Source organism: Apus apus, chromosome 1, assembly GCF_020740795.1.
Source record: "Apus apus isolate bApuApu2 chromosome 1, bApuApu2.pri.cur, whole genome shotgun sequence".
In the NCBI taxonomy this organism is placed as follows: domain Eukaryota; kingdom Metazoa; phylum Chordata; class Aves; order Apodiformes; family Apodidae; genus Apus; species Apus apus.
In genome coordinates this window covers 124,231,101-124,248,080 of record NC_067282.1, presented here as the reverse complement: position 1 = coordinate 124,248,080, position 16,980 = coordinate 124,231,101, and the positions used below count along the sequence as shown (strand labels likewise).

The following is a 16,980-nucleotide window of genomic DNA, read 5'->3' as shown; positions in this document are numbered from 1 at the left end:
GTGGGCGCAGAGCCCCCTGCCTGGCCCCCCCATCCCCTTTCCGGAGGGAAGGAAGGCGCTCCGCCGCCGGCCAAAGCAAACAAGCCCCGGGCGGGCAGGCGTGGGGGGGGGGGGTGGTCGTGGCCCCCGGCGATTTCCGAACGCTGCCAACCGCGGGCAGGACGCGGGGATGAGCGGGATGAGCCCCCGCCCCGCCGGGGCTCCGTAACCCGCGGTGCCCGGGCACCCTCTCCGCACCCGGCAACGCCGGAGGCCCTTTCCCCAGCGCCGCGGGGGTTAACCTCCATCCCACCCGCACACCCCCCCACCCCGCCCCAAACTTAAGCTGTTCCCCCCACACACACGCACACACCCTCCGACGCTTCGCCCCGTTCCCGACTGACGGACCGCAGGGGGAGGGGGGGAGGAAACCAAAAACCCAACACACAAAAAAACTAAACAAACAAACAAAAAAAAAAACCCGCAACAGATCCGCGGAAGAATGCAGCGAGGGGGCGACGAATGACAAGCGGGGCGGGAGCGGCTGTGAGCGGGCGAGGGACTCACCGGCGGCTCCGGAGGGGAGGTCGAATGAAGGGAGGAATGGAGGCAGCGAGGAGCGGGGGGAAGGGATTTAAACGCTGCCTCCTCCCCCCCCCCCCGCTTTTTTTTTTTTCTTCTTCTTTTTTTTTTTCTCCCCTTTCCCCCTCCCTCCTCCTCCTCCTTTTCCGCGCTCCCTCTCGTTTCCTCTCGCGTCTCCGGCGCAGCCGGCGGGTGCGGGGGGTGCGGCAGGGAGCGGGGCCCTGCCGGCTCTGCTGCCCCCTCTCCCGCCGCTCGCCCCGCGCTCCGCCGCCCCTGCCCCGCCGCCCTCCCGCCCACCGCCGCCCGCCTTAGCCACCTCCCATTTCCGAACAGCCCAGAACAAGTCCCCTTCCCCCGCCCCGCCGCCCCCCCTCCCCTCGCCAGCCGCGGGGGCCCCGCCAAACACCCGCCCTACCCCCTCCCGCATCCCCAAACCCACCCGCAGGGAGCGTGAGACGGGGGGGGGAGAGGCGGGCGCGGAGCGAGCAGCCAGCCCGGCCCCCGCCCCGGCCGCCGGGCCCCGCTCCCCCGGCCTCGCCTCCCCGCGCCGGCACAAAGGCGGGGTGCGGGGGGGAGCTCGGAGGGGCCTTTTTGGCAGGGCGGGGGCAACTGAGCCCACCCCTGGATGGGGATGGGGACCGGCGGGCTCCCGGCGGGGCCTGGGCGGGGGGGGGGGGGGTGCGGAGGCCGCCGCCTGCCTGGCGCTCCCCCGCACGCAGCACGGGGGGGGGGCGGCCGCGCGCCGCCGCCAGCGCGCGCCCCTCCCCCGCACCGTTACCGGGCAACGGCACAAAGGGAGAGCCGCGTGCGGGGGCCGGCCGGGAGGGGGGGGGCTGCTCCGCCCGCAGCGCCGCCCCGCGCCGGGGTTGGGGGGAAGGGAATCGGGACACCCCCCCACACACAAACACACCCTCAGCCCTCCCGCAAAGCGCGGCCACGGCAGCGGCGGGACTGCGGAGAGCCTCGCCCGGGCGGGCCCGGAGCCGCGCCACGCTGCCCACCCGCATCCCGCCCCCCCGGGCCGGGCCGGGCCGTGCCGTGCGGGGGAGCGGGGCCGCGCCGCCGGGCCCCGCTCTGCCAAACGTGAAACGCCCCCCCCCCCCGTGTGCGTGGACAAGCGGGCAGGCTGCGGCCGCCTCCCCCCGCCGGCGGAGCTCGGTCCCCGCGGGGGCCGCCGTGGCCATTTTGGCGAAGTTGCGGCGGAAGGGCGGCTGAAGGGAAGCCCCTGCTCCGGGGACGGGGCTGCCGCGGACCTGTGCGGGGCACGGCGGGCGCGGGGGCCGCTCGGTGGCGGCTTTGGCAGCGATGGCTGCCCGCCCTGACAGGCACCCTGATCTCTTTGGTACAGGGACAAGCCCCGCTGCCCCACCGGGGCACGGGCGAGTCCTGCCAGAGACTTCGTGGTGCGTGTGGGCCAGGCCTCGCGTTCCGGTAGCCTTGCGGGGCGATCACAACGCGCTGCCGCGGCAGGACCGTCCAGCTGGATGCTGCTCTCCCAACGGGCTTTTTATTCAGTCATCCTTGTTGTCCGTCGCAAGGCTCCGAGCACTCCTCACGGTGCAGCAATTCGAGCCCGGCACTGAACAGAGATGCATTGGTCTCCCTGTGGGTTTTTCTGTAGTGCTGGTCACCCCCACACTTTAAAAACATAAGTAACAACGTCCCTGCAACAGCCTTGTCAGCCGAAGGCTCCCGAGGCGTTTGCTCCACACCCTCTTTCCTGGGTGTACTGTATCATTTTGAGGATTCCCTGTTTCTCCTGGACGCAGCGCTGCTGGGGGTGCCCTTTGTTCCCAAGCCAGCCCCATCAGCAGGCAGCACCCCATTGCACAACGCTAGCATGCCTCATGTCCCCCAGCCTTGGTTCCTGCTTTCATCCACCCTTCTCCCCAGCCTACCTCTTTGTCTGGACCCTTGCCCAGAGCCTCTGCCCTGTCAGCACTAGTCCCGGGGTGCTATTGTTCCCGAGGACTTTCTGGTTCCCACACACGGTGTGTGGGATTGCGAAAAGCTCTGCCCAGCGCTTGCCAAGCTGCCCGTCAGTGTTGGGTGGGCAGACCAAAACATTCCAGAATATTCTTTTGCAGAGGTGCCGTGTTGAAGACAACACCCTGTTGATCCCAAGTGCAGAAGGGAGAGATCTCCCCAAGCCTGAGCCCCGTGAAACCAGAGTGCTGTTACTGCTGCTGAGGGAGCAGCACTGGCAGCCGTCACAGCCGCCTCCGACCCACTACCTTAGGAGGTGACAGCCTGGCCGTCCTGAGCTCATCATGAGTGTGATCCTTAGGAGGTCAAAGGGATGATTCACAAAGGAAGAAGATCTTGTAAAAATCCCTGTGGTCTGGATGCCAAACAAAATATCCAGATCCCTAGGGGAATCCTCTGTGATGTGGGCAAAAGCCCCTGTGAAAGCTGCAGTGGTTGGTATCGCTTCAGTCCCGCAGTCTTCTAGATCACTGACCTGTGATGCTGAGTTCAGCTAACTACAACATCCAGCCCCAAATGGTTTTCATGTCATCATCTCCCATAACTGGGTTAGTTGCTTGAGTTTAAAAAAAAAAACACAAAACACTTAAATGTTTAATTTATTATCAAGATTTGGGCATAATTTATTATTTCCATAAGAGAAAGGGCAGACACCCCAATGCCTTACGAAAAACTCACCAGATTTAGCACAATTTCCAGAAGCCAGCCAAAGGTGGTCTGTCTCCTGTAAATACTGCAGCCTTGGTTTATGATAGGACATGGGAGGTGATTACCAAGAGAAGCAGGACCGGGGAGCAAGGTAACAATTTGCATTTGTGTAACCCTGACTTCTGAGGGCTTACTTGCAGGCAAACACTGGCATCTCCACTGGATTTTGGCCAGAGGGATGGAAAATGGGTGATTGAAGACCTTTGGTCCTGGTCAGGACCTTTTCTGATTACAAGAGCTGGAGGATGTGACTAGGCTTCCAGAGGGCTGGGAGGAGGGCTGACATGGGTGCTGCCAGCCTTCCCAAAGGCAACAAACCATTTCCCCTTCCCCACTCGGAAATCCTCTGAGCCAAATTGCTGCTAAGTAAAACCACACTTCCCTCTGATCCAGGGTGGTTAACCGAAGTAGAAAACACACAGCAGAAACGCAGGGAGTCATGTTGGCTGGTGCTGAGAGACCAAGGTGGACTGGCTGCAGAGCACAGAGAATGAAATCTCCGTTTTGAAATCAACAGGTCGAAGGCCTTGGGCAAATCGAAGATCCAGCGTTATTAGCTGTATTATTTCAGGATGGATACGTGACTCAGGGAGTCTGCGAGCCAGCTAGGAGAACCAGTCAGCAGATAACAAGCTTGCTAGGGTGCAGCTGGTCCTCCGCTGGAGCAGGGAGGTGGGACATGCCACCTCAGGTCACTCCAGCTACATCATCCCACTGCTCTCCAGGGCGGCCAGGGGACAGACAGCAGCTTGCAAAACGAGAGTGAAATGGTCACGAAGTTTGCAACAAGGGAAATTCTCACTAGAAAAGCTTCTCCCTGAGGGTGGTTCAGCACTGGCACAGGTGCCCGAAGAGACTCAGGAATCTGCAACTTGGAGACATACAGGAACTGCCTGACCAAGGCCCTGAGCAACCTCCTCTAGGTCTGGGGCTAGCCCTGCTGTGAGCAGGAGTTGAGTGGAGACCTCCAGACATCCCTTCCCACTGCAGTCTTCTATGAATCTGATTCTAAAACCACACAGAGCTCCATTTCCCTTTTTGAGAGTGCAGGCACACAGCATGTAGTAGTCTCCTTGATGAAAAGGCAAGCAAGTCCTCTAGTCTGTGCTAGGCCTGGGAAAAGTCTTTCTCCAAGCCAGGACCCAGCCAAAGCCCCCCTGGATGGCTTCTCCTGGTTTGCTCTCTCAAATTTACACAAATAATACCTAGAAACTGTTGTGTGTTGGTAATGAAACACTGGTAAGTTTATAAACCTCCTTGCCCAAATCTCACTACTATCCCAGCAATGGCTGTCTCCATGGCCACCATGGCTCAGTGACTGGTAATGAAACAGTGAGCTGCCTCAGTTTACCATTCAATCAAGCTAATTGGGCCTGGGCTACAGTTCAGGGAGGTGTTAATTGTGGAGGTTCATTCATGTGCCACTCCGGCGTCCTCTAGAAGTGAGGTGCAAGGGTGGTAACTTTACCCATCACCCCAGTTCAGGTCTCTGCAAGATGTGCCAGTATGTCATGCCTGCATGGCAGGATGTGCACTGTGCCAGCAGAGACCTCTAAGATGCACACAGTTTATCCAAATCTCTGGTACCCGCCTCATTTATGGGGGATATTTCGCCCCCACACACACATGGTGTAGCACAGTTACAGCTGTTTCTACACCAGGACATGCAATGCTCTGGTAAACTGATCTTTGTCCCAAGAACAAGCTTCATAAAGTCCTTCCTGACAATCTGTCCAAGCTGCCCACATGTAGTTTTCAAGCCACAGAGCTAAATACTCTTGAGTACAGAGCCCAGCACATGAGAGGAATCACCCAGCACCCACATTTTTTGACCTTTTTTTGTTCAGCAGGAGGTCTCTGACAATCTCCTGTGTGAAAGATATTGGTTTCCCAGGGTTGAACACCACCCCACCACCCTTGAGAGACTTAAAAGATACCAGAGAAATTCAGTAGCTCTTCATTGTGAAGGTTTCCCTGTGCACTCTACAGGCTAAACCAGTGACACCTCCCAGCTCCTGCACGGGCACATGCACCTATATGGAAATGAAAGAACAATTCTGCAGGCTTCGGGGTGGGGGAGGGCAGTGTTAAATTATCACTCTAACAGTTCTCAGTTGGTCTGAAAACGTCATCTAAGCAACTACGAATTGAACGTTAAAAGCAAAACGATGCAACCAGCGTCCCCCTTCCCAGATGCTGTCACACCTCCAGCCCATCTCCGTGCTGTTCCTCAGGCTGGGCCGGAATGTGCGTTGCTGCACGGCAGCCTGGTGGAGTCAGCAGCTTACACGACAGGAGAACGCAGGTCCGGGAGCAGCAAAGCGTTTGGCCACGTCTCTCACCAAGAAACCATCCCCAAACCTCTGCCCCTGGGGCAAAGAGCCGGCAGCGCGCATCTTACGGCTCACTGGCTGGGGGTAAATATTTGCGGGGACCCAAGGAGACATACCGAGGCCATATATTCCTTATATACGTTCTGCCATCAGTGACAAACCCTTTCACGACGCAGCCCCACCAAAAGGCGGTCCCCGGAGTGAGAAAATGGCCCGTTCCCGCAGCGGCTCCCGGACTCCAGCTCCCAGGAGCGGCTGCGGCGTGCGGGGCTGGAGCCGCCCGGGGGCCTCGCCAGCCCCCCGCCCCGCCTGCCTGCCTGCCTGCTTGCCTGCCGGGGGTCCCCTCGGCCGGGGATGGGCATCCCGCAGCCGGCTGCCCGGGTGCCGGTCCTGCCGCACGGCGTGGCCAGCAGCGGCCGCCCCGTGCCTCCCGGCAGCTCCGGGGCTTGTTTGCCCCGCGGCGGGAGGTGTGGGACTGGCTGCACCGGCTGTTAGGGGCTTTACTCCGCAGCCTCCTTGCTGAAGGCTTCACTGAGGCCACGGGCAAGAGGGGGCCTGCAGCTGGGACACAAGCTGTTCCTTCCCAGCGAGGTTTGTTCTGTATTCACTAGCCATGCCCTAGAAACCAATCCTGTCACTACCCTCACATTCTCCCTCCCACCCTCATTTCTGTTCTGGGCTCATGCTCCACAGCCTTTGTCTTCCCATCTTGAACTTACTCCCTTTTCTGCGCTCTTTAGTATAAAGAATCAGCAGTGAGATGCCAATGTTTCCAAGTGTTGTCTTTTGATTATCAAGTCTGCATCAGAACACAGCCAAGGGGGCTTGGGACTCGCCGAGCAATCTCCATCTTTACCTTTGTCCTTGCTCATCATAAAAGACAAGGCGGTGTGGCTTAAGTAAGGGTCTGGAATCTTTCTGTAGTGAAGTGGGGCAGGAGGTGTGCAAGACCTGAGTGTGCCCTAGTGCATGACAGGGGTTACTGAAATGAACAGGCAGTTTTATCATTTATTCTCCATCACAGCTTGGGTTGGATCTCTCACAGTATCATCCTCAGCCTCAGTTGGAGTCTGTCCAGAGTAAGACTGTCGAGCAGGAGCTGGGGTTTGCTGGCACTCAGCCTGCTGGGCCAGGGCTGGAGCACAGTCTCCTTTCCCCTGTGTTATTCCTGTGAGACAAGATGGAGCTGAGAGAGACCGACACACCACCCACTCCTCTACTCACTGCTCTGCAAGCCCCTTTTGGGGGTGGGAGGAGGATCAGCCTTTTCTCTCCCGAAGACTCACAATTCCAGCTTCCCACTCCTTGAGTCTACTGGGCAGCTGGCACGTGACCCACCCTGAGGTCTTTACACCAGTCGAGGGCACAATCAAAAGCCCTGCAAAGCAGTTCTTCAAGCCACACGGTTTGGTGGAGGTGGTGGGGGCAGTTCCCACCCTCCCATCTGCCTTCCCCTCGGTGTTCCCCAGCTGGGTGGCCAACAGAGCAGGCTGGCTGTGGGACAAGGCTGTGAAGGGAGGTGGGGGTACCTGGGCCTTTTCTTTCTCTTGCCAGTCCCCTCTGCTTGTTTTGGTTACCTTACTGCATGAGCTTCTCCTGCCTTGGTGGCAAAATGTCCCTGTTTCCCAGCCACTGTAAAGAGAAACATCAAGCCAAGCCACACACCTCAGGTGTGAAATAAATTTTAATTGAATGTAGGGATCTGTAGTTTGTCTGGTGCTCAGCTGAGCATGGGCTGTCCAGAAGGTGAAGCAAACATTATGGGCAGAAGAGAGAGCGAAGGGGGTGCAAGAGGGAAGGGATCAGAGAGAAAAAGGTCACGAGAAGCAAATGAGAGCATGGGTTTTTTTACGGATGTGTTCTAATATTTTGCCCCCCAGTGCTATGTGCTGACCCGGAGACTGCTAGCACACACAGGCACACCCAGTGAGGGACAGCAGGGCACTTCAAGGCCAAGCTGCTGGCAAGCACAGCCCAACACAGCACAGCACTGGGGGTGGAGGGAGGGGACCCTCGGGTCCCACCAGGGCTCAGCGCAACCATACGCCTGGGGCACAAGGACACCGTAGGCCAGGACACGTACACCTACACACATGCACAAGGAGAGCCAGCCACTGGTGACACTCATCCAAACACAGCTAGGGGTGCGACACATGTCCAGACACACCAGCCAACACACATATGATCACTGCACGTGCTTCGGCGTACAAGGGACACAGACCGGGCAGCATGCTCTGCTGTCATCTAACACGTGAACAAGGGTGGCTCAGGCGTGACCCTGCACAAAAAAAAGACAAAACCCAAAAGACACACAATGCCTAGATCCTGAAATGCTTGTGACCCTGAAGCAAGGGACAGGGTGTAGGCTTCTCTTTCATCCTTCACCTTGGTACATCTAGCCAGGGACACCTGAACGTGAGGGGATCTGAGGTGAGAGGGAACCGGGTGGCAGAGGGGGAAGAAAGAGCAAAAAAGGGAAGAGTAGAGGGAAAGGTGCTTCAGAGTCTGTGAGGTGGGAAGGAGCAGCATGGTGGCTGTGCTCTGGGGACAACGTTCAAAGAACACTTGGGTTGCGAAAGTTGTGTCCGGCAAAGCGTGCTTCATCACCAAGCTCTTCCTCGATCCTGCAGGAGAGAGACAGAGAGGACATGGAACAATCCTTGCTGTGAAGGGGCATCAGAGACAGCAGGGTGCCAGAGACAAGATGCATTGGCCGGGAAGTTGGCATTGGCCAGAGGAGCTCAGCTCTTGCCAGCTCCTGCGCATGTGGGGCTGCACCCTCATGCCAAGGAGGAGGGAAGGAGTCTGCTCCAGAGACCTCCCCAAGATCCTACTGTCATCTCCACGCCTTGTCTTCATAACATTTTCCCCACAAGCCCCATCTATCCCTGGACTTTCAGCTCCTCCCAACCCCAATCAGCCACTCCCCCATTCTCTCTTCTCTGCTCCCATCCCTGGAGTCTCTTACCTCATGAGCTGGTTGTATTTAGCCAGGCGTTCAGACCTGCAGGGAGCACCCGTCTTTATCTGTAAAGCATTCCCCAAAACAAGCACTGTCAGACACTGTTATGACTTGCACCAGTTGTGTTTGCCGGGGCAGGGGATTCTGCCTCCACACCGTGTTGCTTTCCTGCAGGCCTGTGCATGGCCTGGGTCTCGCCTACCTGCCCGGTGCACAGTCCCACAACCAGGTCAGCAATGAAGGTGTCTTCGGTCTCCCCAGATCGGTGGCTCACCATCACACCCCAGCCGTTCTCCTGGGCCAACTTGCAGCTGCACAAGCGAGAAACGCGATCAGTAGCTCCCCCTCCTATAGCCACCACCTCCACAGGGTGAAATCCAGGCACCCTCTCCTCCCACCCTTGGCAGCCTTCTCTCCAGTAGAGACAATAGTCTATTGATCCAACTGATAGCATGACACCCTGCTGCAGCTCGTCACCGACCCCCTGGCAGGGCAGGAGGGCCAGCATACTTGACTCACGCTTGGATGGCCTCCGTGACAGATCCAATCTGGTTGACTTTGAGCAGGAGGCAGTTGCAGGCCTTCTCTTCAACAGCTCGCTCGATGCGCTTGGGGTTTGTCACTGTTAAGTCATCTCCCACTATCTGAATCCCCACGTTGGCCGTGAACTTGGACCAGGCCTCCCAGTCATCTTGATCAAAGGGATCCTCAATTGACACCACTGAAGAGACAACAGAGGAGCCATGAGTCAAAGCTATCTCCTTTCCCACCCCAAAAACACAGAACGGATGCAGCTGCTGAGAACGCAACACCAGTGCTGATTCCCTACTGCCTAGCACAGCAGCTCACCTGGATAATCACGTACAAAGCTTTGGTAGAGGTCACCCAGCTCATCTGCAGAAATGTAGCGGCTTGGGTCATCTGGGGACTTGAAGTCCAGGTCATATTTGCCATCACGGTAGAACTCGGAGGCTGCCACATCCATCCCAATGACAATCTTGTCTGTGTAGCCTGCCTTGTCAATAGCTTCCTTGAGGAGCTCCAGAGCTGGGAGGAAGAGCAGTCAAGAGTGTCAGCCCGTGCAGAGATCTTTGCCTTTCAGTGGGAACCTCCTCTGGGAGGGTTCTGAGAGCCACTGAGATTGTGATGGGAGGAGTAGAAGGGAGCCCAGAGCACAACAGAAACAACAAGGAGCTATGGACGCCATGTCCAAAGGGATGAGGAGGAATGAAAATACATCATAGCTCAGAGACAAGTTGGGGGAAGGCCTTGGAAAAGTATGCAAATGCTTGAAAGGTTTGTCTTTAGTGACAGAGCAAGGCCACCCCTAGAAGAAGGAGCTTAGAAATAATTCCCCAGCACAGGAGGTCAATGACAATGAGGAATCATATTTTGAACTAATCTTTGGGGAATGGTGTGACCAGGGTATAGGAAGCCACAGCTTTACAAGCAGGGATACCCCATCTCTGCAGGGCTCTCACCTTCACTATTTTCCAGGATGTTGGGGGCAAAGCCTCCCTCATCACCCACGTTGGTAGCATCTTTGCCATACTTCTCCTTGATGACACTCTTGAGGTTGTGATAGACTTCAGCCCCGATGCGCATGGCGTCACGGAAGCTTTCAGCTCCCACAGGCAGGATCATGAACTCCTGCATGGCCAGTTTGTTGCCTGCATGGGAACCTCCATTGATCACGTTGAAAGCCTGGAAGAGTGTGTAAGAGAATCAAAGCTGAAGGTCTTGACACCACCTAGAGGAGGCTCTCAGAGAAGTCACCAAGCCCATTCATGCCCACATCCCGCAGGGTAGCATAACACATCAGCTACAAGGCAATCGGACTAAAGGCACCCATCAGCCTGGGCTGTTCCTTCCAGGGGTAGCTCAAAGCAAATGGCTGGACTTTCCCACCCATTTCCCTCTCAGAGATCTCCTAAGCAATGTGTGTGCATCTGTGCTGTGTCTATCTGTATGCATTTATCAGCAGTGCTAAGTCAATCTGCCTTCCAGGAACCTTTCTCCTTGACTCTTGGGAAAATTTTAACATCTGCAACTTGCTTTGTGCAGAGATTTCATTGGGCAACCACCCCTGGTGTGAAGATCCACATTCCCTTGTTTTGAACTGTGCCAGAGAGGGTTCACATGATGCCCTCTGGTTTTTGTGCTAAGAGTAAGATACTCGGCCCTCACCACAACCCCTGCCACATCCCCCTCGGGCTCGTCATCTCAGGATTGAATCCTGAGAAATCTCAGGCCTTCCTACATCCCTTTCTTCTCTATCTCCCAACACACCCTTTGAAGTTTCTCTTGGAGTTTCTGAAGGTGGATATCAAGGGCAGAGGAATCTTACTGGCACAGGAAGGATGAGATCAGAATTGCCAGCCAGGTCAGCAATGTGGCGGTACAGGGGGACATCCTTCTCCGCAGCTCCCGCCTTGCACACGGCCAGTGAAACTCCCAGGATAGCATTGGCACCAAACTTGGCTGTGGGCAAAACCAAGGAGGAGTTAGGCTTCACAGGTAATGGCCTCCTGCCCAGCAGGTGCCCTCGCTATCCCAGCCTTGGGCTCACCACATCTCTGACAGTGCTCCCTGCTCCAACCCTGCAGCCTCCCATGGTCTTTACTTCCCAGGCCAAAAAGAACAAGAATTAATTACATTTGTTCTCTGTGCCATCCATCTCAAGCATCAGATTGTCAATCTTCTCTTGATCCACAACAGAGAGGCCCTGCAAGAAAGGAACAGCTCCTGAGATGGGGAGGCTGAGAAGAGCTGTTGGCGCTGGTGTGTGAGGAAGGAGGTGTTGATGGAGAAGCCAGGGGTACAGAGACCTTTTTAGCTTGTGAGGGAACATATGCACACAAAGCTCTGGAAATTAGTGCCTAAGTGCACAGACAAGTGAGGTAACCACCATGATGTTGCTGCAGTGCAACGTAGATGTACCCAGGCTTGAGAGGGGATCGGCAGCGGCCCAGGCAAGGCCACGGATTGCGGTGGACACAGAAGCCCCTTGGGGATTTACCCAGCCTTTTGGCAGTTTCCCAGGAGCTTTGTGGTGCTGTGGGTCACACAGAAGCTAGGCAGAATGACAGGACATGCTCAACCCCAAGCAAGCAAATGTAGACTGGACGGAGCTGTCCCCAGGAGCGAGGTGGAGCACAGGATTAGGTCCAAAAGAGGCAGCCCTCCACCAGGCCAGGTATCTTTCAGGGGGGAGAGACCTGGCCTCTCAGCCAGATCCCCCGTGGTCTGCACAGGGTGTAATGTGTGGCTTCAGCTCAGCTCTCCTCAGAGCAGGCTCCAGGCCTTCTGCTGTAAACAGGCTGCAGATGTGGCACCACCACGCTGCAAGGCTGTGCTGGGAGGGCTGCCAGTCCTTGCAGGGGTACAGTGATTGCTCATCACACCTGGAGTGCTGGGTGGGATGGATGGGTATGAGGCCACAGTAGGTGGGTGACATTCAGTGCTTGAGGAAGAGCACATCTGGAAGAGGGAGAGCTCTACAGGGGGGGACTGGTTAGGAGGCACAGATGCTGCAGTGGACCTGTTAGCGTTACGTCCTTTTGTCCCAGAGAAAAGATCACTGTGGACACATACAGGCATGGGGAGGGCAGGGGGTTCACAGCGAGCATCACCATGTCTGTTAACCCCGTGGGATGAAGAGAGGCAGAGACAGATCAGGGACAGGGACAGACCAGAGTAAGCGTAGGACAAGGGTGAACAAAGAGAAATCCTTACAGAGCCCACGAGAGCTGGGGCGACAGTGCTGTTGATATGATCCACGGCCTGCAGGACCCCTAAAGAAGGGAAGAGACAGAGAAAGAGAGAGAGAGAGAGAGAGAGAGAGAGAGGGTGAGGCAAAGAGGAGAGTGAAAAGAAGGAGAGGACCCATAGAGAGACTGAGAGAGGGGGACAGTGAGGAAAGGTCAAGGCCTGATCTTTCACTTCATGCTAGGTCTGTGCCTCTATGGTCTCCCTGAGCTCAGTGGGACACATCCACGTCCCACCGGCGGGTAAGTTCCCTCTGATGGAGTCCCACACACAGCCCTGGGGAAGGGGTGCAGAGCAGGCACCTCCCCACCTTTCCCGAGGAAACGTGACTTGTCGTTGTCTCGCAGCTCCAGCGCTTCGTAGATACCAGTGGACGCGCCGCTGGGGACCGCTGCTCGAAACATGCCTGGGAAACAGCAAAACGTGGGCGTGAGAGGGTGAAAAGGAGGGAAAACCTGCATGCACCTGCCTCTGTCCTGCTTCCATGGGAAAGGAGGGGGCCACCACTTCTGCAAATGGATGGCCCTGCTGGCTGGCTGCTCATGGCTGGTCTTCTCAGAGGTGGAGCACTAGGGTGGCTGCACCCACGGCTTTCAGAGAGGGAAACTTGGACCTCAACCAGCCAGAGGCCCACATCATTCCCAGAACTAGGAATGACGGGTGGAAGTCTGGCTCCTCAGCCCTCCTCCTGATTCCACAGGCAGCCCAACCCACAACCGAGAGTGGCTTCTTCCCTCTCAGACTGGGGCTGGGTTTCTGCCGCAGTGAAGAAGGAAGAGACTGGTCAGATGCCTGCTCTGGCACCTCACTGCTCCTCACGCCTCTGCCCACCTAGCTTTGGGCCCCATGCAGGTACAATTCTTCCAGCTGAGACACGTGTGCATGTATATGCCTGCACAGAAATCTTGGGGATAAATAAACCTTCCAGCCTCTCATGAGCATGGCCATGAACGTGTTTCCAAACTTGTGCTGTGTCCCAGGGCTAAAAGCACAGCTGCAGCAGAGCATCACAGGGATAGGACAAGGTGGTAAATGTTCACAAAATTTTCCATCCCTGCTACTAGCAGGCACATGGCTCAAGTCACATCCCTGGCAGACAGCTGTCTCATCATGACTTGCCCAGCACACATGCAGAGCTGCTAAGCACACACGTAAACACAGGCACAAGCAGAGTTTTGGCCTTGTCGTCCCCTGTCTTGCTGTCTGTCAGGGGCTCACCAGAGAAGACCCTCCGTGCTCTCAGCAGAGCCTGCCAGGCTGCCGTGCAGCACCAGCTCTGCCAGGGTGGGCAGGACTGCCCTTCCCTCTTTCACCCTCACCCACATACCTCTGTGTGTGTACAGGTCCACCTCAACAGTGGGGTTCCCACGGGAGTCCAGGATCTCGCGGGCATGGATCCTCTCGACTGCCATGGTCAGTCTGTGGAGAGGACAAGATGCCTTCAGCCCTGAGAAGCCCCAGGACGTGGTGTTCACCCTTCTAACAGCTAGACAAGACGCCGACAGAGAGGAGGCAGCTCAAGGAAGAGCAGCATGGGGAGCTGGAGCTAAAATTACTGGCTCAAGGCAATGTAGAAATTGTTATTAAAACCCAGACTGTGGGACTCTCCCCATATTTTTGGAGGAAGTGGCTATCCACGTGAATGCATTCCGTCCCTTCACTGCAGAGGACAAACTGGGAGCGCTCCCTCCCTCTCTCCCCAGCCCGCAGCCGAGCACTGTCCCCTGCCTTCCCAGTGCTCCCTGCTGCCGGGGATCAGCTGGCACAGCCCTGAGGTGCCAGCTCCCAGCGCCTCCCTTCCCGCTGCCGGGGGACAGGACAGTCCCCAGCGGGGCCAGGCCGGGAGGGAGGCCATGTCCCCGCGCGGAGGGCAGGGAACCGGCGAGCGGCGGGGGCTGGAGGCACGGCCGGGCAGGGCAGGGCAGACCCTGGGCCCCTCTCCAGCCCGTGGGGAGGGGAGCTGCCCCTGCAGACCCCCGGCTGGGCTGCGCAGGAGCAGCCGGGCCAGGCTGCGCCGAGGGCAGGCGCAGGAGCCATCTTGCTGAAGGCCGCCATGCCTCAGATACGGCGGACGGGGCTCTGGAGGGAGGGGGGGCCTGGCCCTGCCCGAGCCTCCCAACCCTTCACTCCGCTCCTGACCACAGGGAAGTCGATGGGACTGGGAGGCACCGCTGTCGGATGAGGAGGGTGAGGAGACTTGGCATGCACCTAGGTAAACGTGACGCAGAAAACAGGCTGGTGGGTGAGGAGGGCTGACGGAAAGAGCTTCCCTTGCTGGAGTTTGCTCCCTAGGGGGTCCAATATAACTCACCCCCCCCCCCCATCCAGTCCCACCTCCTTATTCCCCCAGCTGTGATGCTGGGGAGCTGCGTCTCCTCCTCCCCAGCGAGGGAGCAGCAGCTGCGAGGCATGTGTCACCCCACACCCCCACCCCTGCCAGGCTTTCCCTCCCCAGCTCCCACGGATGATTCACTGAACCCCAAGCAGAGCCAGACCCACACGGAGCTGGGTGCAGGGGCCAGGCCAGGGCAAGGGTGGCGGGAGGCGTTTTTTTCCCCCAGTCGGAATCACGCTGTGCGAGCATCTGGCAGGGGCAGGGCCAGCACAGGGGCTCAGCACAGGGCTGGGGCATGGTTTGGGGGCTGCTGCCCACAGCACGTCACAGCACTGAGGGGAGGCAAGAAGCAGACTGGGGGAAGCTGGGGTCAGCGCTCAACCATGTCGCCTGGGGTGGGTGGAAATCACACGGGCATGAGGAAATCGCGCTGCTCTGAAGTTTCTGCAGGAGCTTCCCGTACTGGGGGGTTTCAGTCAGTGACACCAGGGCTCTCTGGAGCCTGTACGGGGCCCTCCACCACGTCCATCTGGGCTGGGATCCCCCATCAGCCGCTTTGGCAGCACTCCTCATGCCATCTGGCACACGCCGCGGGAACTTCCTCCAGACCTGTGCCCGTGCAGCTGCGAGCTTCCTTTGCAGCAGTGCCCTGGCCATGCCCCAGCAGCCTCCAGGGGGGGAGAGAGAAACAGCACCCCATTAAAGTGTTGACAGCAAGACCAGTGCCAGATGCGGGACCTCTCTGTTTGTGTGGTCATGTTGCCTGTGGTCACATCTCTCTGCCCACATCCACCTGCTCCTGTTGGAGCCAGGAAGCCAAATGACAAGCCAAAATCTAGCCTTGCCTGCCCCACCCATCACTCGCTTGCTTTCTTCTCCCCTCTAGTCCTTTGCACCCTTCCCTCTACTTGTATTCCTTCCCATGTCCTCCTCTGTTTGCCTTCCTTTGAATAGAGCAAAGAACCACCCTGAAATCCCTGGCATCAGCTGCACTGTCCTGAAAGGAGGTCAGAGGCAGATAAGCTGGGATAAGGGCTTGGGATGGAGCCATAGCAGGGAGCCCATAGCCCAGAGTGAGGAGAGGGGAGTCAGGCTGGAGGCTGGGCAGCCTCCCTTGACCAGGTGCTGTGCAGGGCACCCCAGGAGACTGTCGCTTATGCAGTGCCTTCCTGTGGGCACTGCTTCGTGGCACTGCGTGTCCCCAGGGCATCATCTCACTGGAGTGCCCCCGTGCAGCCGTTCCCCCTCCCGGCCAGGCAGGCCAGCACGGTGAAGACCCTTCCCCCAAGCCACCCCCACCAGTCCCGTGTGCTGCTGCCATTCCCCCGGGCTGGGCACTGCTCCCAGGAAGCCCGCACTGCTGCAGTGTCGTGGCTGATGCAGCTATTGCTTGCCTGACTGTCACCTCCTCTCCCTGCTGCCCACCCCCCTCTCCCCCCGCCTCCCCCCCGTGGGTGTGGGGCTGTGCAGATGAGAACACATCCCCTCTCTTGCCTCCCTTTCCCTGGGACCCGGCTGAGCGCCTGTGTTTATGTCAACACCTCGAGAGACTGGGGGCTGGTCTGAGGTGGGTTCTTTCCCCAGCAGTGCCCAAAGTGAGCTTTGCCTCCTTCCTCCCCCCCCCCACCGTCCCCTCCCGCAGGTAAAACTCCGTCCTGCAGCACCTCCCGGCAATGCCCTTGGCAGCACCACCTGTCCCTGGCTGCCAGCCCCCCCTCCTGCAATTCCCGGGGTTTACATCTGGAATGATGTTCGCAGGGGACAGGGAAGGAGGGAGTACCTGAAATTAAAATACGACAGAAAAGTGAGGCGGGTGGGGGGGGTGAGGAGAAAGAGGTGGGAGGAGCAGGGGGAGGAAGTGAGGGGAGTTCAGTTGTCAATGCCGCTCAGCGTGGTCCTTCTCCGCAGGGACCCCAAAGTGCGAGTGGGGTTTGGAGGGCACATGGTGGGGAGCAGAAACACGCATGAGGTGAGGGGGGTGATGGCCGTGGGGAGACACTTACCTTCCTCTTACCTCACCAGGGGTGAAGGAGAGATTGAGAAAGTGCTGGTGGAAAGGAGAGAGGATGAAGCTCAGGAGGGATGCAGGACCTCAAGGGGAGATGATGTGTCCTCTAAGCCAACGGCGGCAGCAGCAGCAGGATGGAGACGCCCCTGATAGGGCCGGGACAGCAGCATGTGACCCGGAGCTGCGATGAGTCAGGATTTAGCAAAGCTTTACAAACAGCACGTAGAGGATGGAGAGAGAAAGAGAGAGAGACAGACAAGGGATAGGCACAGACAGACGAGGGTGAGAGAGCCAGGGAATAGGAGTGGGTGTGCAGGAT

At 57.9% G+C, this 16,980-nt stretch overlaps 2 protein-coding genes across 3 annotated transcripts in view; both read right to left on the bottom strand.

Moving 5' to 3' along the window:
- The window catches only part of ATN1 (atrophin 1), a 29,165-nt gene extending 28,139 nt beyond the window's left edge, over positions 1 to 1,026 (bottom strand). Inside the window, exon 1 of one of the 2 annotated variants that reach the window (XM_051643126.1) lies at positions 1,001 to 1,026. The gene's annotated coding sequence lies outside the window, so the exon portion shown is untranslated. Of the gene's footprint in view, positions 1 to 546; positions 715 to 1,000 lie in introns of those variants that run through there. The other variant, XM_051643117.1, reaches the window with a different exon arrangement.
- Positions 1,027 to 7,254: 6,228 nt separating this feature from the next.
- On the bottom strand, positions 7,255 to 16,833 carry ENO2 (enolase 2). Its single transcript, XM_051642989.1, has 12 exons — positions 16,657 to 16,833; positions 13,646 to 13,737; positions 12,629 to 12,724; positions 12,286 to 12,344; positions 11,206 to 11,275; positions 10,898 to 11,031; positions 10,032 to 10,254; positions 9,400 to 9,597; positions 9,070 to 9,271; positions 8,753 to 8,861; positions 8,557 to 8,615; positions 7,255 to 8,212 (listed from the first exon to the last, which is right to left on the bottom strand). Exons 2-12 carry the CDS (start codon positions 13,728 to 13,730, stop codon positions 8,143 to 8,145), a joined length of 1,305 nt encoding a protein of 434 aa, XP_051498949.1. The 5' UTR covers positions 13,731 to 13,737; positions 16,657 to 16,833; the 3' UTR covers positions 7,255 to 8,142.
- Positions 16,834 to 16,980: the final 147 nt, after the last annotated feature.